This window comes from Agelaius tricolor, unplaced genomic scaffold (genome assembly GCF_023055355.1).
Source record: "Agelaius tricolor isolate 1412-34295 unplaced genomic scaffold, bAgeTri1.0.p SCAF_17, whole genome shotgun sequence".
In the NCBI taxonomy this organism is placed as follows: domain Eukaryota; kingdom Metazoa; phylum Chordata; class Aves; order Passeriformes; family Icteridae; genus Agelaius; species Agelaius tricolor.
The window spans coordinates 18,570,110-18,593,502 of record NW_027269277.1 but is presented as its reverse complement, the minus strand read 5'-3'; the positions used below and the strand labels follow the sequence as shown (position 1 = coordinate 18,593,502).

The 23,393-nt window shown below is 57.7% G+C and overlaps 2 protein-coding genes across 3 annotated transcripts; both read left to right on the top strand.

Annotated features, from left to right (window-relative positions):
- The first annotated feature begins 5,163 nt into the window (after positions 1-5,163).
- ASB12 (ankyrin repeat and SOCS box containing 12) lies at positions 5,164-6,771 on the top strand. Its single transcript, XM_071442938.1, has 2 exons — positions 5,164-5,956; positions 6,638-6,771. The coding sequence occupies exons 1-2, from the start codon at positions 5,164-5,166 to the stop codon at positions 6,769-6,771; spliced, it is 927 nt and encodes a 308-aa protein (XP_071299039.1).
- A 2,163-nt stretch (positions 6,772-8,934) lies between these two features.
- On the top strand, positions 8,935-18,483 carry AMER1 (APC membrane recruitment protein 1). Of its 2 annotated transcripts, XR_011681597.1 has the most exons (3): positions 8,935-9,069; positions 10,775-14,251; positions 14,356-18,483. XR_011681597.1 is itself a non-coding variant. In XM_071442772.1 (2 exons), exon 2 carries the CDS (start codon positions 10,862-10,864, stop codon positions 14,066-14,068), a length of 3,207 nt encoding a protein of 1,068 aa, XP_071298873.1. In that variant the 5' UTR covers positions 8,935-9,069; positions 10,775-10,861; the 3' UTR covers positions 14,069-18,483. The 2 variants fall into 2 exon arrangements, 1 of the variants encoding a protein (XP_071298873.1); XM_071442772.1 differs by having other exon boundaries at positions 10,775-18,483.
- Positions 18,484-23,393: the final 4,910 nt, after the last annotated feature.

Genomic DNA, 23,393 nt, shown 5'->3' with positions numbered 1-23,393 from the left:
AGAATTGATAAAGCTGCAATTTAATTTGGGGGAAATTAGGACCAAAGGTGTGATAATTGGAGCTGCTTTGGGCTGCAAACAGTTCATGGATTCCAGTGTTCTCCTGGAATTTTATTTTCCTTCTCTTTGGGGGAGTGGAGGGTATGAGAGGGGGATACAAAACCTCTCTCTCAACAACGGGTCTTGGAGCTGTGGGAGAGAGGGAAGGGATGCAGTGTGAATGGGATCAATAAAAACCTATAAATAATCCAAATCCCCATGGATGAAGCAGAGGGCTCTGGCCTGGGCACCTGGGGCTGCCCCTGGATCCCTGGCAGTGCCAAGGCCAGGCTGGGCACTGGGGCTGGAGCAGCCTGGGACAGTGGGAGGTGTCCCTGCCATGGCAGGGCTGGAATGGGATGGATTTGAAGTTCCTCCCAACCCAAACCATCCTTTTATCTGTTTTCCAAAAGGGAAGGTGCAATGGAAGTAAAGAGATGAACTCCTGGGGCTCCAGCACTGCCAGAATTCCTCAAGGAATGACTCATGGAGGAGAAGCAGCATGGCTGGATTCCTCCTTCCTTCCTAACTCTGTATTTTGTGTGTGGATGCACCAAATAAATCAGGAATTTCCAGCAGCAGGGCCCTGGCAGGGATGTGCAGTGCAGCCAAGGGATGCTGGGCTGCTGTCCCTGCCCTCTCCTGGGTGATTCCTGGATAACACCTAGGTAAGAAACACCTGGGTGATTCCTGGGTAATTCCTGGGTAAGAAACACCTGGGTAATTCCTGGATAACATCTGGGTAACACCTGGGTGATTCCTGGGTAACACCTGGGTAACAAACACCTGGCTGATTCCTGGGTAAGAAACACTTGGGTGATTCCTGGATAACTCCTGGGTAACACCTGGGTGATTCCTGGGTAACATCTGGGTAATTCCTGGATAACACCTGGAGAACACCTGGGTGATTCCTGGGTAAGAAACACCTGGGTAATTCCTAGATAACAGACTCCTGGGTGATTCCTGGGTAACACCTGCGTAATTCCTGGGTTACAAACACCTGGATCAGGTGCTGCTGGGGCCACTCCCATCTGGGAGAAGCCCAGGGCTGGGGTTTGGGCTGCTGGAGCAGAGCTGAGGGCACAGAGGGAGATTCCAGATTCCAGAGCTGTGCTCTGGCAGTGACTCCTGCCCAAAGGCAGGAGACACAGCAGCCCCATCCCCAGCTCTGCTCTCCCAACCTTGAGCACTGTTAGTAAATCCATAATCTCTGCAAAATCATTTATTTGGGACTGTTTAGCTCTAAACTTTTAACTGCTTAGCCCTGCTAAATCCACAAGCTCATTAGCTCTCTTCAGCTGCGTTAATAACGATAATCTCTTTAATGAGAGCAACTCTGGACAGGATTTACCTTCCCAAAAACCCCTTGACTGGCACTCAGTACCCTTCTGCCCTCTAATTCTTCCCCAAGTGCCAGGGAGCTGATCAAGAGCAGCCTGAGGAGCAGAGGCCAGGTCAGCCCCTGGCAGAAGGTGGAAGCTTTTCCCAGCTCCTCGTCCTTCCCTGGAGTCTGGAGCAGTGGGCAGCTCATCCCCACTGGCTCAGGCTGGAGTGTCAGCCCTGCCTGGGCTCCTGCAGGGAGGGGCTGCCTCTGCTGCTGGGAATATCCCCTGGGGTGGATGGAGAGGTTCCTGCTCCAGGGGGGTGTGGCTGGGTGGGATTCCAGCCGGCCTGGGGGGGCTCTCGGGTTTGCCTCCTTAGAACTGGGTTTAATCTGCTCCTTAGAACTGGGTTTAATCTGCTCCTTGTTCCTAAAATCTCTCTTGGTTAACAACTAAACAGCAGCAGCAGCAACAAAAGAATGAGAGGTTTATCATTAATTTGCCTTTCAAGGATTTTCCTTTCATCTCCAAGTTTCCTACATTTCACATTTTCTAGCACTTCTGTTGTCTGCATTCCCTTTTTTTCCCTTTATAACACTGTCTTTTTAATGGCTGCTTTGATTTCTGTGGTTTGTGGAAGGGGTTTCCAGCCAGGCTTGGCTTTTGTGGCTGCAGCATCCCTGTTGTGGTTGCATCTTCCTGACACTCAGGAAAAACAACCCCAGACTCCCCTCTCCTGCTCCAGAGTTCATCCACATCACACTCCATAATTCCATTCCTGTGCTGCCTTTGGGGAACTGACCTTTGTGAAGCAAGAATCTATTTTTGAGTGAATTTAGAGAGGAAAACCAAAAGCCTAAACCAAATCAATGTTGACCATTTTCCTGCATTCCAGGCTTTGCAGGGGGAGGCTCCAAAGCAGGAATGTGGTGGTGGCACAGATCACACACTTCACAGAGCACCCTGATTTCACTCCTTGCAGCAGTGGGGATTTTCCTGCTGGGTAATTTGGGTCTCTCTTGTTATCTCATGCCATGATAAGGCTGCCCCAAACCCCCAGCCTGTTCTTGCTCCACTGCTGAGGAGTTTGGAGAGGGTTTAAAGGGAGCTGGATAAAATAGGATTGCACTTCCCAGCTGACAGCTTTTGATAAGAGCCCCAGGGCTGCTCCCCACTCCTTTTGTTTGCCCTGGGAGCTTTCCTGCCTTCCTGGGTCCTGTTCAGCCTCAGGAATCCTGGCTGTAGTTCCTTCTGGCAGGTGCAGCCAGAGCAGCTCAGGTGGGAAATCTGGACCATCTTCAGGACCTTTTGTCATCCTGGTGTCTAATAAATCATTTTGGAGGTTGCAAATGGCCATTTGTATCGCTCTGAAGAGGGGGAGGCAGGGCAGGAGGGGGGTTATAAGAGGGAATTTGAGTGCCTGGCAGCAGCCAAGGTGAGGTAGAGGCTGGTGCTGCCCTGGCAGGGACCCCAAACTGCCCCATTACCTGGAAATCCTGCAAGGAAACAGCAGAGAAAAAGCTTTTTTGGGTGTGCTCAGAGGGGTCGAGCAGCCTCTAGCACCTGTCCCAGGCTCCCCCCACCCCACTGCCCTCTCTATATTTACCCAGGGGGAGCTTTCCAAGAATGGAAGTGGTAAGATAAAACCCCAGAGGGGCTAAAATTAGCCTCAGTGCCCCGGGCCGGTCCTGCTGTGGCATTTCAGCTGTGAGCTGCACAGCCCCAGCCCCACACAGCCCCAGCCCTGCCAGAGCCTCTCCTGCTCTGCCCTGTGGGGCTTCAACCACAGCAGGACTCCCCATGGGAGCCCCCTGGCCTCAGGGGCTCTGAGCATCCCCCACACCCAGGTAAGGTGGCACCGGGACTGCTGGGGTGAGGGGGGGACTGGGACCCAGAGGGACAAATGTGAGCCCTGTGTGCTCTGTCACAAGCTCTGGGGGTCTGCAGGGGCTTGCACAGCCTCTGCCAGCTCAGGGGGTGACAGAACAGTGAGGGTGGGCAGGCCCTGGCACAGGGGTCTTGGAGCTGTGGGAGAGAGGGAAGGGATGCAGTGTGAATGGGAATCAATAAAAACCTATAAATAATCAAAATCCCCATGGATGAAGCAGAGGGCTCTGGCCTGGGCACCTGGGGCTGCCCCTGGATCCCTGGCAGTGCCCAAGGCCAGGCTGGACACTGGGGCTGGAGCAGCCTGGGACAGTGGGAGGTGTCCCTGCCATGGCTGGGGTGGGATGGGATGAACTTTTAAGTTCCTTTCCAAACCAAACCATTTTGTGATTCCATGAATCCTGGTTTGGGCTCTCCTGGATAAGGAGCCCCTCAGCCCAAGGAGCCTCCCTCTGGAGGTGCTGTTTGTGTGCTCAGGAGATGTCACAGCTGCTCTTTTCCTTTTCCACACCATTCCCTTGGGGCTCTCACTGGGAACACAACTGTCTTTTTGACTCAAACCTGCAGGAACCCCCAGCCCATTCTCCATGAGGGTGGGTGATCCCAAAGCTCCAGAGCTCATCCCTGGTGTGTCCAATGAAGAGCAGCACTGGAATTTCCCACATTTCTGCATAAATTGGGCTAACGGGTGGCAGCCCAGCAGAGCTTTGCTGTTGCTGCCATCACACTTGTCCCAGTGTCCCCAGCTGTGCTGGTGGCCTTGCTGGGGTCCCCCTGAGCTGGTGGCCGTGTCCCCATGGGTGATGTGGGACAGGCACCAACGAGCTCAGGTGCACAACGAGGCTAATTACTCCTTCTGCTTATCAGATAATTAACTGTTTGCTATGCCTCCTTTGCTAATTAATTGCCCCGTGCAGCTCCTTGGCCTCTCCCAGGCCAGGTCAGCCCCGGCTCTGCTTCTCCCGGGGAAACCCGAGCTGCCCCGGGCTGCCGAGACATTGCTCGGCCCACCCCGAGCGTTCCCAGCTGCTCAGGTGCCCCCCGGGACATCCCATCCCTGTCCCCGCTGTCCCTCGGCTCCTGAGGCCACATCCCGTGCGCAGAGCCCAGCAAAGCTCCAGGGTTCGGTGCCGCTGCTGTGATCAGCTCAGCACTTCCACCCTTCCTGCCCCAAAGCCCGGAGCAGAAACATCCCAGACCCTTCTGCAGCCGTGATCAGGGGGCTCCGGCAGGCAGGAGGGAGGAAAAGAGTGGGATTCTGGCATCGTTTGGGAAGGGAGATGCTGGGAGATGTTTGATCCCCAATCAAACTGACCGCTTCACATTCACCTCATCCCTCAGGACTGGGGACAAGGCATGGAGGGACAGCACACAGGGAATGGCTCCCACTGCCAGAGGGCAGGGATGGATGGGATATTGGGAACTGGGAATTGTTCCCTGGCAGGGTGGGCAGCCCTGGCACAGGTGCCCAGAGCAGCTGGGGCTGCCCCTGGATCCCTGGCAGTGCCCAAGGCCAGGCTGGACACTGGGGCTGGAGCAGCCTGGGACAGTGGGAGGTGTCCCTGCCATGGCAGGGGTGGCACTAGGTGGGCTTTAAGGTCCCTCCCAACCCAGACCATTCCATGATTTTATGGGATCCTGACCTACATACCCACTACAGCACTGAGCTCCGTCGTTCCCTCAGCCTTTCACCCAAGTGGCGCCAGGACCATGAGCACATCAGCAGCATCCTCATCCAATGTTTGCCCATTTTTTTGAGAATCTTCCTTTTGTTGAGTACAAACTTGCACTAAAATGCAGCTGTTGGTGTCAGGGACTGGTTCTAACTCGGGTTTGGTGCTGGTTCTGCCATCCTGTAGATCTTTGGCCTCATCCTTTACCATGAGAGCGGCACATGGAGCCCAGACCCGACAAGATGAGCCTGATGGACATCAACAAGATGTTCTCCCTGCTGCAGCCCAGGGATGACGAGGAGGACAGCGGGGAGAGCGAGGAGCTGAGCCGGGCGGTGAGCCAGGATGACCACGAGGCTCTGGCCGGGCTCCTGTCGCAGGACAGGTACCGCAGGCTGATCAACCGGCGGAGCGGCTGGGGCGTGCCCAGCACCCCCCTGCGCCTGGCGGCCTCCCGGGGCAGCGTGCGGAGCCTGCGGCTGCTGCTGGAGCACGGAGCGCTCGTGGACAGCCTGGACGTGAAGGCGCAGACCCCGCTCTTCGTGGCGGTCAGCAACGGGCACGGCGAGTGCGTGCGGCTGCTGCTGGAGGCCGGCGCCAGCCCCGCGGGCAGCGCCTACAACAACTGCTCGCCGCTGCTGCTGGCGGCCCGGGACGGCCGGGCGGGCATCGTGCGGCTGCTGCTGGAGCACGGCGCGGAGCCCAACGCGCGGGCCCGCCTGCCCGAGTGGGCGGCCAACACCGCGGCCTGCTCGGGCCCGCTCTACCTGGCGGCCGCCTACGGGCACCTGGAGTGCTTCCGCCTGCTGCTGCTGCACGGCGCCGACCCCGACTACAACTGCACCGAGCCGGCCGTGCTGGCGCAGATCCGCGAGCCCAAGACGCTGCTGGACACGTGCCTGAGGCACGGCTGCCGCGCAGACTTCATCCGCCTGCTCATCGACTTCGGGGCCAACGTGTACCTGCCCGGTGTGCCCCACACGGCCGGGCCGGGCCCGCGCAGCGAGGGGCTGGAGCTGCTGCTGCACGCCAGAGGTGACCGGGAGGGGAGCCCAGCATGGGACAGGCACGGCTCGGCTCCGATTCCCCCTTCCCGACAGCCACACCCGGCCTTCCTTCAGCCTCGCTTGTCACTTGGCTGTGCGGGTCAGGGGCTGTCCCTGGGTCCCCGCAAGTGTCCAAAGCCAGGCTGGATCAACCTGGGATAGGGGAAGGTGTCCCTGCCCATGGAATGAGATGAGCTTAAATTCCCTTCCCAACCCAAGCCCTCCTGTGATTCCACGATTCCCACAGCCTGGGTTGTCCCCTCATTGTGGGGTTACCCCCTGCTTTTCACCCTTGCTCTCCTTTCTGCTGCTCAGCTTGGGCTCTCCTGTGCCACCCAAGTCTAAAACCCTGCACCTATTTCCATGTGGGGATGGGAGATTTCCTCTCCATGCCCAGCTCCCATGGGAGCTTGTGTCAGTCCATAGCCCCACCACAGAGGCTGAGTTTTCATAGGATGGTTTCATGGAATGGTTTTTCATGGAATTTTCATAGGATCATGGAGTTTTCATAGGGTCATGGAACGGTTTGGGTTGGAAGGGACCCAGAGATGAATTTGTCCCAACGCTGTCTGGTTTGCTCAGCCCATGTCCCTTTACTTCAGGCAATGCCAGGTTGGAGGGCAGCAGGGTTGTGTGTTTTGAAGGTGACCATGTGATTTTCCTTCCACAGCTCATCCCAAATCCCTGCTGTCCCAATCCCGGCTGGCCATGAGGCGCCTCCTGAAGCAGCCCAGCCACTTGGCCACCCTCGGAGAGCTGGAGATTCCCACAGCCCTGGCCAAATACCTGCAGTACCAGCTGTGATCCCAGCCTGCCCAGGGACACCCACTGAGCACCCCAATGAAAACCTGCTCCACCCTGGCAGTGAATCCCTGAGATCTGTGGAAACCCCAGGAATTTGTGGTCACAGGTTCATTTTTGCTGCCAGGTGTCTCCAGAAAGCAGTGCCCATGTGGAGAGATGGGAAGGGAAGGGAAGGGAAGGGAAGGGGGAGAGAGAACAGGAGGTCTCAGCTCCTGGTTTGCAGCAAAGCAAGGATAGAGCAGGATCTGGTTCCCCTGGGCTTGCCTCACGCTGTCTGTACTGAGGGATTTTACACCTTTAGCTGATTTTGGCTGGAGAAGGGGCTGGGAAAGAGTGTGGAAGAATTCTTGGCTGTGAGGATGGGAATTGTTCCCTGGCAGGGTGGGCAGGCCCTGGTGCAGGTGCCCAGAGCAGCTGTGGCTGCCCCTGGATCCCTGGCAGTGCCCAAGGCCAGGCTGGACACTGGGGCTGGAGCAGCCTGGGACAGTGGGAGGTGTCCCTGCCACGGCAGGGGTGGCACTGGGTGGGCTTTGAGGTCCCTCATGCTTCCAGGATTCCCAAAGAAGTCCCCAAGTGCCTCCTCCATTTAGGAGGGGCAGGATTTGGGCTGGTCCCAGCCATGTGTGCCCACCCCAACGAGGGCAGAGCCCAGTGCTCCCAGCTGGTAGCACAGGAGGGGCTGGGAGAGCCCCAGCTCTGACCCTAAACATCGTCTGCTCAGCCCAAAAGTGCTTCCTGTTGTGGCCAAGGGTCTCCCATGGCTGGGCAGGGCTGGGGTTTGGATTAAAGTGTTCTGTTCTTGCTATGAAGCTGCTGTGGCCTGTCTGGTGAAACTCCCCACATTGGGCAGCCCTGCCAGGATGGCTGGGCAGGGATGAGGGAATGGCTGCACACAGGGAATTCCAGGCTGGAGGGGGGCATCCCAGCACCCCCTTTGTGTCCCTCCATCTCTCCTGCCCTGGGCACTGGGATTGCCCTCACCAGTGGGCTGGAGGTGCCCTCCTGGCTCTTCCCACAGCCAGGAGCTGATGGATCAATCCTGCTGCTCCCTGGCAGCTCAGTGCCCACCCAACCATGGTGCTCTGGATGTTCTGGATGCTTTTGGGATGCAGCAGAAGTGTCCCATGCTTCATTTCCTCCTGCTCTGTGCCATCCCAGAGGGAAGTGCCCCCATGGCTCACAGCTCCAAGGGTGGCTCTGGGCCAAACACAGGCACCTCCCTGCTGGATTTATGGGCCTGTGTCAGGGGCTGTGGGATCTGTTAATCAGCATCTATTAATTAGGCTGTGGGCCTCTCCCAAGGGGAGCATTAGGGCTTGGAAGCAGCCTGGACAAGGCTCCATAGGGAATGATGACACTGCTGCCACTTCTGTCTCCTCGCAGCCCCCAGCAGGAGCACAGCAGGAACTGGGGGCTGGCAGAGGCTGTCCCGCGGGGACACTGCCACTCCCTGCTGTGATTCCCACTCCTCATCCTCACGTGGAGATCTGAGGGGCTTTTGGGATTTGGGGATCCCAAAAATGGAGAGGGCTCTTCCCTGCCGGGCTGTCAGTGCCTGTGGGACAGAGGGTGTGCAGCGGTGGGGGGCTGGCAGTGCCGTGGGTGACACAGCACACGCAGGGAGGTGTCCCACAGCACACACGCCGTGTACACACTGTCACATCCCTGCGCCCCCCCGTGCCACACACCGTGTGACATCCTTCCCCCCCCCCCGGTGTCACACACTGTCACATCCCTGACCCCCCGGTGTCACAGGACAGGACAGGACACCCTCCCGTGTCCGTGACCCCGCGTGGCCCGCGGCTGTCGCTCCAAGGCCACGCCCCGTACAGAGACCACGCCCCCTTGTCAATCATGTCCGCTAACGAGGCCGCGCCCTCAGCACAGGGACGCGCTCTGAAGCCACGCCCACTCCGCCACCGGGACGCCCCTAGATCGCCCCGGGCCACCGGGGAGGACACCGCGGGACGGCCATGGGGGGACACCGTGGGGACCGCGCCCAGCGGCCCCGCCCCGTCACCGTGACCCCGCCCCGTCCCATTGGGCCCAATGTGGAGACCGCGCCCTCCCTCACGCACAGGCCCCGCCCCCCGCCGCCGCGCCCCGTCAATCACCGCGCCCCGCCCTCCAGGCCCCGCCCCCTCCGCCCCCCGTCAGGAGGCTCCGCCCCGCCCGTCATGCGGCACCGCCCCTGCCGGCCGCGCCGGGCGGACCCGCGGCCCCGCGCCCCTCGCGCGGCCTGAGGGCTGGGCCGGGGCCGCGGTCCCGGGGGTGCCGCGGTGCCGCCGCCCGCCCGTGGTAAGTGCTGGGCACGGGCCGGGCTCGGGGCCGCGCTCCCCGCGCCGCCGCTCCCCGCGGCCCGGACCGACCCCCCCTTCCCCCCCCGCCCCTCGCGTTTTCACGGATCCTCCCGAAAGTTTGGGAGCGCGGCGGGGGGAGCGGGGAGGGCCGGCCTGGGGGAGCGGCCCCGTGCGGGGCTGGGCGGACCGGGGGTCCCGAGGGTCCCCTGTGCGGGTGAAACGCTGCATTTCATTGTTACCGTGCTGCTTTTTGTTGGCTTTTAAACCTTATTTTTCACGTTCTGTTGGTGGTGGCTCTTTGCCCTCGGTGCCCTTTATTTCCCTTTCTTTCATTTTTATTTATTTCATTTTTTATCCTACCCCAGCCTCCCCTCCGCAGCCGTGCCGCGGTGCTGACGTGGAGCTGGAGAGGAACGATTCCCAAAAGGAATTTTTGTAATGCTGGCCCTGTCTCGTGCCCTTCCCCGGCTGTTTTGCAGCCGCCCCTGTCCAGGTGCAGGTTTGGGCTCATTTCCCCCCCTTTTCCAGCAGCCCCGCACCCGGCCAGGTGCGAGCATTTCTCCCAGGCCCCTCTCTCCCGGTCTCTCCAGAGGCTTTGGAGGCTCCTGGGACTCGTGGTGGGCTCCGGCAGAGCTGGAAAAGCCCAGTTCGCCGCTGGGGAGGTGGCTGTGCCAGCCGGCTACGCCCCAGCTGCTGCTTCCAGTGGGACAGGTGAACGTGAGAGGTTATCAGCAATCCCAGAATTCCAGAATCATGGAATGGGCTGGGTTGGGAGGGACCTTAAAGCCCATCCAGTTCCAGCCGTGCTGAGGGCAGCGATGCCAGATCAATATAGAGGCAAAAGAACCCAGACCTGAGGAATAAAAATAACCCGGAATTGCAGGTTTGCTGTGGGGCTACAGGAGCAGAGAGCATCGTTTGGATGTATTTTTTAATTTGGGAACTCTGGCTAAACACCTCGGGAAGGTTTCCTGGCCTCCTGTCAGTCAGAGCTCAGCCTGGGGCATTTACAGCTTGAGAGCACATTAGGATTTTATTGCATTTAATTTCTCCACCCTCACCTCTGCGAAAGAAACATGATTATAATTGTTTTATTTCTGCTGTTCCTGACAGCAGTCCAGGGTCAGATTTCAAACCTACCTCTCTGCTTCTGGGATAATCTGATCAGAGGGTTCACAGTGGGTGTTTTTAAGGCGATTCTCTCTGGCTGCACAGATTATTTTAAAAACAACTGAAATCTTCTATTTAAAAAAGCCAGGGTAGTAACCAGAGTGGTTTTTTCCCCGGACACATGTGTAGGGGGGGCTGTGTCCTGGTTTGGCCTCCCTCCGGATGCTCTTTGGAGCCTGGCATGAGGCCTGGGAGAGCTGGGAGGGGGTTTGGGAGGTGCTAGCTCTCAGTTCAAGGTAGCCAAACCTGATCATCCTGGAGACAGAAAATCTGGGAAGCTGCAGGGCTTGGAGTGAGGAGGTGCAGGGCTCAGACCTGCCTGTCCCGAGGGATTCTACCCAGGGGGATGTGTGGTTTTCCCGCTCTGGTGAACTGGTACATTTAGGCGACATTTTGGTGCCTGGATTTTGGAAGCGGAGGCAGAGCTTGGAGGCTCCTCCACCTGGTGATGGAGCCCTGAGACCCCGGTGCCTTCAGCTCTGCCCCTTCCGCTGCCGTGTCCTCCTCACCTGTGCCCTCTCCCTGTGCCTCAGGTCGGCGGTGATGTGTCCATCCCTGCGCCCGGAGCTCCGCGCTCCCAGAGCCGCCGCTTCCAGCTAGATCCAAGCCCGCCCGCTGCCATGGAAACGGGCAGCCCGGAGGAGCGGGACGGAGGGGACCGGCGGCGGCAGGAGGGCGGGGACGGCCCTCCCGACAGCGCCAACGGCTCCGTGGTGGCAGCGGAGCCGCAGCAGCCGCCCCCCGGCAAGCTGAGGAAAACGGCCTTCAAGCTGTTCGGGGGCAAGCGCAGCATCTGCACCCTGCCCAGCTTCTTCGGCGGCCGCGGCAAGAAAGGGCTCAGCAAGTGCAAGACCCACGACGGGCTGAGCAGCGCCGCCTGTGACAAGGGCGGTGCGGCACGGCCGGGCAGCCCCTCGGAGGGCGGCAGGGACGGGCAGCCCGCGCCCCTGCCCGGCTCCCGCAGCGCCCAGCTGGCCCTGGACACCGGCAGCAGGGGGGAGCTGGGCCAGCAGGACGGCTCTCCCCCCGGGAGCATCGAGGGCTGTGACAAAAAGCCCAACGGGGAGAAATCCTCATGCCCCAGGGCCAAGAAAGGGCTGAAAGGGTTTTTTAACAGCATCCGGCGGCACCGGAAGAGCAAGGCTGCCGAGAGCGAGAAGGCAGAGCTCCCCGAGTGGAACGGGGACACGGAGGAGGCCGGGAGTGCTCCTGGGATGGGAGCAGAGAGCCGAGGGGCTGTGGAGGGCAGGGGAGCAGGGCCGGGCCCTGAGGCCACGGCCGGCCCAGGGGACTCAGGGGGTGACTCCAGCTGTGGTGAGGCCACCGAGCCCACGGGCCCCGCAGCCGACGGAGGCACCTCCGAGGGTGACACGATGGCCGTGCCAGGGAACGGGGACGTTCCAGATACAAAATCAGAGCCTGAGGCTGCTGCCTGCGCCGAGTTTGACCGTGAGAGTTTGCTGCTGGCCTTCCACCCTGACTTCATGGACAGCGAGCCTCCCTGCCTGCACTCTGGGGACCTGCTGAGCCTCATGCTGGGGGATGTCACCTCCCTGAAGAGCTTTGACTCGCTGACGGGCTGCGGGGACGACATCGCCGAGCCCGACATCGCCGAGAGCAGCATCTCGGTGGAGCGCAGCCGCGACGCCGCCAAACGCAGCTCCTGCCTCGTCACCTACCAGGGCGGTGGCGAGGAGATGGCCATCCCTGAGGAGGCTGAGGAGTACCTGCACCAGGTGTGGGACAGCGGCGTGCCGGGGGACAGGAGCTACGGGGCCCAGGTGTCCAGCAGCAGCCTGGAGACACACGCCTCTCACGAGGCCAACGCCCACCCCTACATGGGCGATGCCATGGACGGCGTTGACCTCCTGACGCCCCAGAGTGACCAGCAGGAGTCTGCCCCCAACAGTGACGAGGGCTATTATGACTCCACCACGCCAGGGCCGGAGGATGAGGCTGGAGAGGAGCTCAAGAAGGACCGACTGCCCCGGGACAGCTACAGTGGCGATGCACTTTACGAGTTTGACACCCTGATGAGCCCCTCTCACGGGGAGGAATCCCTGTTCGAGGGCAAAGTCCCACGCCAGGGCATCTTCAGCTACTTCATGGACTTCTGCCTCCCTGCAGAGAAGAGCCTGATCCAGCAGATGATGGATCAGAAAAGAGGGCTGATGGAAACCGAAGAAGAGGGGCTTGCAGCCATTCAGAAAGAGCTGCTGTACTGGGAGCTGCAGAGGGAGCCGGTCCTGAAACGCCTGGATGTCTCCAGCAAGGAGAAGTGTCCCCGGGAAAAGCAGTGCATTGAATGTAAAAGCAGAGCAGCCAGCTCCATTGGCAAGAGTCAGAGTGGCCTCGGGAGTGAGCAGGTGGCCTCGCACACCCCAAGCCGGGCTGCCAATGCTGGGGTTGCAGTGGCTAGGGCTGAAAATCCAGAGTGGAGGGATTTTCCAGGGACTCTGTGTCTGGAAAACTGTTACAACAGCCAAAAAGCCCCCGGAAGTTGCCTTATTCAGCTCACAAAGAACAACCCGGGGTTCGATGCAGACCTGGACTGTGGGATGTTTGGGGACCCCATCCATGGCAGTGTGGCCCCAGCCAAGGCAGGGATGTTCCCTGGGTTCAGGCTGCCTGAGCAGGAGCACGATGGTGGAGCAGAGCCCAGCCCTGGTGAGCCCCAGGTGGGCAGCGAGCCCGAGCACGCCGTGAGCTTCTCACAGGCTCTGGTGGAGTTTGCCAGCAGCGGGACCCTCTTCTCCAGCCTCTCTGAGAGCTTGGGGAGCTCGGCCTCCAGCTCATCCTTCACCCAGAACCTCCCTGCCCTCCCCACCATGGTCACCTTCGACGTGGTGGACGTGGAGCAGGACGGGGAAGGGGAATGTGAGCAGCACCCGGAGCTGACGGCGGGCGAGGACATCGCCGAGGCCTTTGATGATGGCTACGGACAGAAAGAGTCCTTGGCTGAATGTGACGAGAGAATGTCCCTGGGCTTCTCCCCGGGCTCCTTCCAGAGCTGCAACTGGGGGGTGGCCAGCCTGCCCCGCCACCTGCGCCTGCACGGGCTCAGCCCCTCCATGCCCGCGCCGCTCTCCGTGGACCGGCGGAGCCGCTCGCTGGACACCGAGAGCCTGGAGTTCGAGCTGGCCGAGCCGCAGGGAGCCCGCAGCGCCCCCCAGCCCTGCCGGCTCTGGGCCAGGCACGACGCTGGCCGGAAGGACTCTGCCGGAGCCAGGAGGAGCAGGAGCAAGGAGGAGGGTGAGCTGGTGGCTCCCGAGGGCGGCTTGAGCTGGCCGGGCCTGCGGCACCTCCAGCACGGCCCCGAGGCGGCTCCCGGCGGGATGGAGCTCTGGGACTTGGCTCCGGCCGGCGCTGTGGAGAGCGTCTGGGAGCCCTCGGAGCCGCCGGACACCGTGTCCCCTTTCCTGCCTCTCTCCCGCGGTGGCATCGGGGAGGCTCCGGAGAGGCGGCCCCAGGAGGCAGAGCTGAGCAGGCTCCCGCTCCGGCCCTCCAACCTCCCCCTGCAGCCCGAGGCCAGGCGGGCCCGGGAGGCGGCCGGGTCCTTCCGCTACCACGGCGATGTCCCCAAGCTGTCCCGCGTGTTACCCCTGGGAGGAGCAGAGCTGCCCCCGAGCTTTGGCTTTGCCTGCTCCCCGGAGCACCGTGCCAGGGGCAAACCTGTGGGCATCGCCCAGGGCGTGCCACAGCACCCCGGGAATGGCAGCGGGGACACCGAGAGCCCGGAGCGCTGCACCGAGCCCCTCAAGGGCAGGGCCACCCCGGGGCACGGCGCCTGCCGTGGCACCGTGTGCGGCGTCACCGAGGCCGAGTAGCTGCAGCAATGTCACCGTGCCACCCAGCTGAGGGGCTGCAGCAATGTCACCGTGCCACCCAGCTGAGGGGCTGCAGCAGTGTCACCGTGCCACCCAGCTGAGGGGCTGCAGCAATGTCACCGTGCCACCCAGCTGAGGGGCTGCAGCAGTGTCACCGTGCCACCCAGCTGAGGGGCTGCAGCAGTGTCACCGTGTCACCCAGGCTGAGGGGCTGCAGCAATGTCACCGTGCCACCCAGCTGAGGGGCTGCAGCAATGTCACCGTGCTACCCAGCTGAGGGGCTGCAGCAGTGTCACCGTGCCACCCAGGCTGAGCGTCTGCAAGAATGTCACTGTCACCAAGCCAAAAGGCTGCAGGAATGTCACCATGTCACCATGCTGAGGCTGCTCTGGGCGGGAGTGAAAGGGGAGCAAAGGGAGGGAGCAGTTTGGGGAGGACTTGAGTTGAGCTGGGCTGATGCTCCTCTTGCAGCCATCCGTGGCCTTGCCCCTGTGGATGCTCTGGAAGCAGCTTGGAGCTGCCTCCAGGATTCCTTCATCACCACTGAGGCACTTTCTGGTTTTCCAGCCCTCTCCAACACCAAGTGCAGCAGCAGCAGCAGCCCCTGGCAGAGGTTGGGGATGGACCCGCTGCTGGTGTGCCTGGTTGGGGATTGTGCAGGACTGGGGCTGGGGAACAGGCCTTGGGCAGAGTTTTGAGGGAAATGGGGCTGTTTTCCTCTTCTGGGTGAAATGTTTTGGTTCAGACTCACTTGAATGTCTTCCAGCCCAGGCTCAGTGTGGGGAGCAGGGAGGAAGGGTGCTGCTTGTTCCAGAGCAAGGAGGGGGCGAGGCAGCTGGAAAGGGGAACTTTGCAGCAACCTTTTTATTTATTTCATTTGTCCTTACCCCAAAGGAGAGCAGGAGCTTTTGTGTGCGTGCTGATAACGCTCTCCAGGTCTAGTTTCACTTTGCTCAGAAAGATGTGCTGTCCATGGTGTCCTTTGAAGAACAAAGTGTTGGTCCCTTCTTTGTTGTGGTCTGTCTTGATGGTGCAGAATTCCTGGTGGAAACCTTTCCTGTGCTTTGTCCTGGGCTCCTGGCCTCTCCAGGGCCGTGGGGACAGGGATGAGGCCTTTGAAATAAGCTAAATTTGCATCATGCCTGTAGCTGTGAAGTGGCAGATGATGTTACTTTCTCAAAAGGAAGCTTTGTGGCTTTTTAATTTTATTTTATTTTAAGGTTGTTTTCTTTGCATAAACCCACAGGAGGAAAGTTTTGTGTTCCTTGGAATTTGGGATGGACCACAGCTACATTGGGCTTCACTCCTCCTGTCTGGAGGGAACAAAAAACCTGGAAGCTGCTGGAGGGTTGGGATTTTTTGCCTCTTTGAAGGAGCACAAAGGAGGAGGGACACAACTGAGGGGACAGACTCTGTCCTGTGAGCTCCTGTGACAGCTGTTCCAGGCTCCTGGTCCCCTCTGTGATCCTAAACCCCCAATCCATGACACAAAGCTGCTTCCCTGTCCTGTCCAAGCTCTGTGTTCTGATTTAATTCCATTACCAGTGATTTTTGTTTTCCCCCACCTCATCGCCCTTTCTCTATTTTTATTTGCAGCAGAGTTTGTAGCATTCATAAAAAAATAATCCCAAAGTGGAAATACTGGAGTTTGACCACATTTGTGGAGTGAGGGATGGCTCTGCTTGGGCCAGACTCGATTTTCCTGCTGAGCCCTGCCCTGCTGGGTCACCCTCCTGCTGCTCTCCTGCTCCACACGGATGTGGCTCCATCAGCTGCTCCCTGCCATCCCTGGATTTCCAGGCACAAGGAGCTGCTTTGGGTTTGATGGGCTTTTCCCCCCCTCCAAGCAAAATGAGGTCTTGATATTCCTTTTGAGAAAAGATTCCTTCTGCCCCGTCCTTGGATGTCTGGGCAGGAGCAGGGAGGCAGGGCCAGGCTTGGTTCAGCTCTGTGTGTGATGTGATTGTCCTGCTGAGGCAGAGCAGACCCATCTGTGCATCAGGGGCTCAGACCTGGGTTTTTCCCTGTTTTCCTGCCAGCCCTGCTGCAGGGAGTTCCACAGGAACCTGCTGTGCCATGGTTCTGTTCCCTCCTCCCTCTGGGACACCAGGGAGGGTTTCCTGGGACACACCTGGCTCTTGGTGCCACTGGCACCCCCAGGGAGGACAGTGTGGTGAAAGTGCCCTCGTTAGCACAGCTGCTAATGAACATGGAATCCCTCCCTGGAGCAAGGACAGGGCCAGCTCTGTGCCCATCTCACCCCATCCCAGCACACAAACCACGGGCACACCCTGCTGGGGACACCATTGTCACCCCCTCACACCCTGGCTGGGTTTAATCCCTGTTTTATTTCCTTTCAGCAGCTCACCAAAGGCATCTTGGGGGTTCCAGGCTCTGGAGCTTTGTTCAGCCAAAGTCCTGCTGAGGGCTGGGAATGTCTGGGTGCTACATGAATGTTCCAGGGTGTCCCTGGCATCCTGGGCTGGGTGCAGGTACAGGGTGGGGAGGTTCAGTGGGAGCAGTACAGCCAAGGCTTGGCCATCTGACTTTATACCAAAGGTTTCTCCTCTTCATTCGATGGGAATTCAATGAGGCAAATATCTCTGGAATTCAAATGAGTTTTCCTAATGCAGTTTAGTCACTAATTTGCTGGATTATTGGCAGATTCTGCCCCATTAACCCAAAGAAATTGGAATTTCTAGTGCAGTAATTCAGCCTGGAAAGGATGACTGCAGTAGGGATTGGATTTCACTGCCTGCTGAGCCACTCTTCCCAAAAAACCCCACTTGGCATCCATGGGAACAAAGCTGGGCTGGAGCTGGGTCAGTCCAACACTGCCTTACCCGAGGAGCTCACATCTGGGGCTGGTCACTGAGGCTGCTTATGCAAAAGGGCTTCCCAAGCAGAAACCAGGCACAAAAGGAACAGAGAAGGTTCTGCCAGGATAGTGAGGAAAAACTTGAGGAATTCCCCTGTTCCTTGCAGGGAAGTGAGGGGCTGGGGCTGGGAAGCTGGGATGGAACCACTGCCCTTGGGGTCAGCCTGCCAAGAGCTTCTGTGTTGCATTCTGGGGACTTGGGGGTTTTCTTTTGTTTGTTTGTTTTTATACACATAAGAAAACGGTCAATTTTCTCTATTTTTGTATAGTTTTGCATTTTATAATCATGGGGAAATTTTACAGACTGTTCTTTTACTCGTGTGTCTTGTCTTTCCAAGTGCTGTGGTTTGCTTTTCTCATGGATAAAAGGCCATTCCTGCTGCTGCTGTGCCCAGATCCCCCCCTGCTCCCTGGGAATGTGCTGGGGGCTCTGCCCAGGCTCCCAGGCCTCACAACCACACTTTGCACACACTTGAGATGTCCTTAACCCTCCTCTCTCACACTCAGCTGTCCCTTCTTTGCTTTTCAGTGTTGTTTTTAATCTGAATCTGTGGATTTTGGTGATTTCTCCCTCCAAATGTTGTGAAATGCCCACAGGTTTCAGCTGAGGCTTTTTCCTGCTGTCTGCTGACGTTATTTTATCTCAAACTGGGGCTTTTCTTCATTCCTTGTGCAGGAGATGCTGTTGGCTGGTGCATGGAAGTGCTCTTGGACAGGTTTCCTCTCCCCTTGGTGCTCCCTGGCTGGGCTGGGAGCTGGGATTTTGCCCTGGTGCCTGAGGATTGCTCCTTAAATAATCCTGGGATTAGCAGGGCTCCCCACCTTCTGCTCCTTCCCTGCTCCAGGGAGCTCCAGCCCCGTGCTCTGCATCACTAAAACATCTCCCTGGAATGCCACTGCCTTGAACTTTGGGATCAGAGGAGAGGAGAGCTTCTGCAATGCTCAAATCCAGCCCAAAGCAGATTTTACCCCCCTTTTTTCCCCCAGCAGAGGTGGCAATTGTCACTGATTTGGCTCTGCAGAGATTTTTTTTTTTTTGTCTTCTAATGAATAACTTGTCACCTAATGGTGCTTTTAAAAGTTTCTCTAGGTTGGGTTTGCCCCATTCCCCACAGGGATGGCTGGGAGGTTTCTCACTGAACATTCCTGGGGCACTCAGACCCACCTTCCCCATTCCCTCTGCCCTGCAATTCTGGGCTCCCTCCTCTCCAGCTGGGGCCTCCTGCTCTTCTCACCCACATTGAGTCACCCCAAAGCTCCATTTGGGTGAAGTGAGAAATTCAAATCCCAAAAAGCCTCTCAGTTGTAAGGAAATAATGAATTAGCCCTTGTCCCCAGCTGCCCCTCCCTCCCTGCTGCCAGGCTGGCAGCTCCTCCCAGGTGACCAACCTGGCTGAATTTGGGGTTTTTTTGTTTCCTTCCTGCTCTCATTGCTACTAGTCCTTTCAAGTTTTTAATGTATTGATTGTGTTTTAAAATGAATGTTCCTTTCACTGAATTCTAATGAATAAACTGCAGATTTTTAGAGAACATTGGATTTCACTGGTGGTTTGGTGGTTTTGTGCTTATTTTATCCTTGATTTGCTGTTTTTCTTTCCCTTCCTCTTTGTCTGTTGGTTATTTGCTCGTGAGGTGGAATTTTCCATGGGAGAAGGCAACAGAGACCCTTTGGAATAGGGTAAAGCTCCTCAAACCCTCGTGAAATGAACTCTGGAAATTCTCCATCCTTTAAGGCTCCAGAGACAGATTTTCTCTTTTTGGGCCCCTGCAATGACAGGAGCAGAGATTCCCTGGCTCTGAGGTGGCTGGGACATCCCTGGGATGCCAGAGCAGGGCTGGCAGGGCTGGTTTATCCTGGACCCTGCTGAAGGAGCTCCTCAGGTGCCTCCCAGCCTTTCCAAACGCGCTGGAACACCCAGGAATTGAATTTGTGAGGAGCTGTAATTACCCGGAGAGCCCGATGAGCTGTGCCCTCAATGAGCCGGGCTGAGGCTCTGTCCTGTCCCTCTCCAGCCCCTGGAGCCCCCGGGCCATTCCCAGGCTCTGCCCGAGCCCTGCCAGCCTCTCCTGCTCCCCCTGGTGCTGCTCCCCCTGATCCAAACCTCCCCCTTGCCCAAAGCCTCTCTGGAAATGCTGAGTTTCCAGCAGAGCTCCCTCTGCTCCCTGCTGCACTTGGGGAATTTCCCCTTCCCAGCCTGGATCCACCCCTGGTTCATGCTGGGATCAATCAAACTCTGCCCTGGCCACGGTTCTGCTCCTGCCCCAGCAGATGTGGCTGAGCTGAACCTCCCTGGGCCTCCAGGCACCTCAGGAGCTTTCCAAGATCCCAGCGCCAACCTCGTCCCCTGGGAGCCCACAGAGAGGGCTCAGGGCTGCCCCAGCCCAACTCGCCCCTCAGCAGAGGTTGCTTCTTAATATTTTTTAGTAATTCTTGATATATAATCAATATATTTTTAATTATATATATAATATAACCAATATTATATATAACATAATAAATATATAATATAATCAATATATACTTATCTATATAATATTTATAATTACATATGTATTGATCATATTATAAATATTATCTATAATATTATAAATAGTATTTATAATATTTAATAGAAATATTATAAACAATACTTATAATACATTAATATTTATTATAAATATAATTATATGATTACACTATATTAATATTTAATATGAAATAAATAATATAATATTATTTATTATATATATATAGCCACCAGCTCCTGTGGGGATGGGCCCTGAAAACCCTGGCTGAATTTAGGGAGGGCCAAAGCTGCCCAGCAGGGCAGGAGCTGGAGGAGCAGCTCTGCTGATTCTCCTTCATTTTAAACGTGGGAAGAGTCTGGAAGGCAATCAGCTGGGAAAATGCCACGTGGGGCTGGGTCAGCGCTGCCTGGGCTGGAGAACTCTGCCAGAGGAGCCAAAAAAACTGGGAAAGGCTGGGCAGGGGTGAGCCTGGTGGGCCTGGGGGTTCCTGGGCCAGGAACTCAAAATTCAGGCTTCAAACTCCCCCTCTGGAGCTGTGCTCCCACCCAGCCTCCCTACAGCCTGCTGGGTGTTATTCCAGGCACCCTCCCTGCATCCCAAATCCTTCCTGGCTGAAAACATTCCCCAGGGCCCCGGGGTTCCCCTTCCACATCTCACTCTGAGCTCTGAGCCTGCAGGAGCTGCAGGGACATTTTCTCCCGAGGTGATGGCAAAGCTGGGATTCCCTGGCAGGGCTGGGGTTATCCAGGGGGTCCTGGCTCATGCCCTGTTTTCCCTGAGGAATATCCCTGAGGCTGCAGCCCCAGCTCAGGCAGGGATGGATGCAGGGGATACAGGAGATGGATTTCACCTGTCCCTGGGTTGTTTTCTCCTTCCTTTCCCAGCACGTGGCAGTGGAGTGTGGATGGTGATGAGGACAGCGGGATCAGCTCTTGGAATGGCCCATCCCGCTGGGAACGCCTCAAACCCTCAGCTCTAATTGCCTCCTTGTAAACACAAATTGACTCGTTTGCTGCAAACAAATTCCTGCAGACAAAACCCCCTGGAAGTCGCTTGTCATCACAGGAATGCATCTCACACTTTGAAGTGTTTCTTTTTTTCCCCCCTTTTTTCTCCAAAGTGATTTGAAAAGCGCCGACACAACAACTCTGTGACACAACAACTCTGTGACACAACAACTCTGTGACACAACAACTCTGTGGCACAACAACTCTGTGACACAACAACTCTGTGGCACAACAACTCTGTGGCACAACAACTCTGTGGCACAACAGCTCTGCTCTGTGGGGGAACACCAGGGGTTTGTGGCACTGCCAGGGTCCTCAGGCTCCTGTGCCCAGAGGCTGCCATGGCCTGGTGACCTTTGTGTCACCTGTCATCCCTGGGGCAACTGCTTTAGTTCCTTCCGTATTTGTATTTCCATGGATCGAGTGGAGTTTGTTCATCCCATCCTAATCCCAATCCCCATCCCATCACAATCCCCATCCCAATCCCATCCTAATCCCATCCCCATCCCAATCCCATCCCATTCTAGTCCCATCCCATCCCCATCCACATCCCCATCCCATCCCATCTCCATCCCAATCCCATCCCATCCCAATCCCATTCCAATCCCATCCCAATCCCATCCCATGCCCAATCCCCATCCCAATCCCACCCCATCCCCATCCCAATCCCCATCCTAATCCCAATCCCCATCCCAATCCCATCCCAATCCCCATCCCATCCCATCCCATCCCATCCCATCCCATCCCCATCTCCATCCCATCCCATCCCCATCCCATCCCATCCCCATCCCATCCCCATCTCCATCCCATCCCATCCCCATCTCCATCCCATCCCATCCCATCCCCATCCCCATCCCCATCCCCATCCCAATCCCATCCCATCCCCATCTCCATCCCATCCCATCCCATCCCATCCCCATCCCCATCCCCATCCCCATCCCCATCCCCATCCCCATCTCCATCCCATCCCATCCCATCCCATCCCATCCCATCCCCATCCCCATTTCATGGGCTTGGTTCCCAGCTGGTGGCTCCCACTGGCTCAGCACAGCCAGGGACAGCCCTGGGACACCTTGTCAGGGACTCCTGTCCTGGGGACACAGCAATGTCCCCTCCTCACTGTTTTTGGGGGTTCCTGGGTCCCCCCAGCTCAGCCCCAGGGTCCAACCCCCAGGGCAGGCACCAGCCCCCGGTGCCACATCCCCACAGCCGCTCCATGCTGGAGGATTATTTCTAATCCCTCTATTTTTAGAACAATGCTGAAATCTGTTTAATGCAGGAGGGATTTGGGAAAGAAAAAGACAAACAACAATGAAAGAAGAGTAATTTTCTTTCTGATGCAGGAGCTGTCAGTGAAGGGGGTTTTGGGGGTTTTTATTTTGTTTTTCGGGAGAGTGTTTCTTTGCTGAGTTTTATTTGTCTGTCAGAAGGGAGGAGGGAAGGAGGAACTGAGCCTTAAGGAAAAGCTCTGAGGGGTTGTCCTGGCTGTCGTGGGCATGGAAAATTTCACAGCAGCAGCGGCAGCAGGACCAGGTCATCCTGCTTCCCAAAATCTGGAGCTGGCCAGGCCTTCCCCAGGCAGGGGATCCCCGGGTGGGGCAGACACAGAGCTCAGAGCTCTCTGTTCCACGCATGGAAAGGAGCAGGAGCGGACCTGGGAGAGCTCAGCTTTTGGGAATGTCCCTGGGCAGCACCGAGAGGAGGGGCTGGGGACCGTCCCCTGCCCACCCCGGTGACCAAATCCCGGCCCTTGGTGACCAAATCCCGGCTCTGGGCAGGGATCGCCTCCATCCCGGGAATTCGGGCCAGCTTTGGTGCTGGGCTGACCTCTAAGGGAGAGCTCCCACATTGCAGCTCATGGAATCCAGAATCTCAGAAGGGCTCAGATGAGAGAGACCTTAAAGCCCTTCCAAGGGCAGGGACCCCTTCCCATATCCCAGGCTGCTCCCAGCCCCAGTGTCCAGCCTGGCCTTGGGCACTGCCAGGGATCCAGGGGCAGCCCCAGCTGCTCTGGGCACCTGTGCCAGGGCCTGCCCACCCTGCCAGGGAACAATTCCCACCCAACATCCCATCTAAATCTCTCCTCTTGTAGTTTAAAACTGTTCCCCTTTGTTCTATTATTATGTCCAGGGCTGAGCTGGGTCTCCCCAAAATTGCCCTGGGGCCCTGGAGCACTTTTTGGGGACAAGACAGGGGAAAACTCAGAGATGAGCCAGAGCTGCATATTCCCTCAGTGCCCTGAGCCTTCAGCATCAACAGCTCCAAGTCACAACCCAGGGTGAGGGGTCTGTGGTACTCTGGGGACACACTGGGAGGATGGAGCTGCCAGAGGCCAGGGCTGGATGGGATTTTGGGAATTGGGAATTGTTCCCTGGCAAGGTGGGCAGGCCCTGGCACAGGTGCCCAGAGCAGCTGGGGCTGCCCCTGGATCCCTGGCAGTGCCCAAGGCCAGGTTGGACATTGGGGCTGGAGCAGCCTGGGACACTGGGAGGTGTCCCTGCCATGGCAGGGGTGGCACTGGAGGGGCTTTGAGGTCCTCCCAACCCAAATCAGTCATTCTGTGACCCTGGAGGGGTTTGGTGGCTTTGGTACCACCTGAAAGGCACCTGGGTATGAGAGCACTGCAGGTGCTGGGGGTTTGTGGGGTCCCGCACCATGAGGGGACCCTGGGTGCCAAATCTTTGTGACTCCACAGGGGCTGGGAGCCAGGCAGGCACAGCCAGCACTGCAGCTCCAGGCTCCAGTGGCACCCTGAGCCCAGAGTGTGTGCCCCAGGGGGGCAGAGCTGCACAGCTGTGCTGTGTCACAGCCCCAACACTGCTGTCCCCCAGCACAGCTGGTTTATGCTCTTTGGGATGGTTTTGTGTTTATTGGGTTTATCTCCTCTGGAGCCTGCTGAAGGTTGGGTTCTGATACAGAGCTGGTGGCAGTT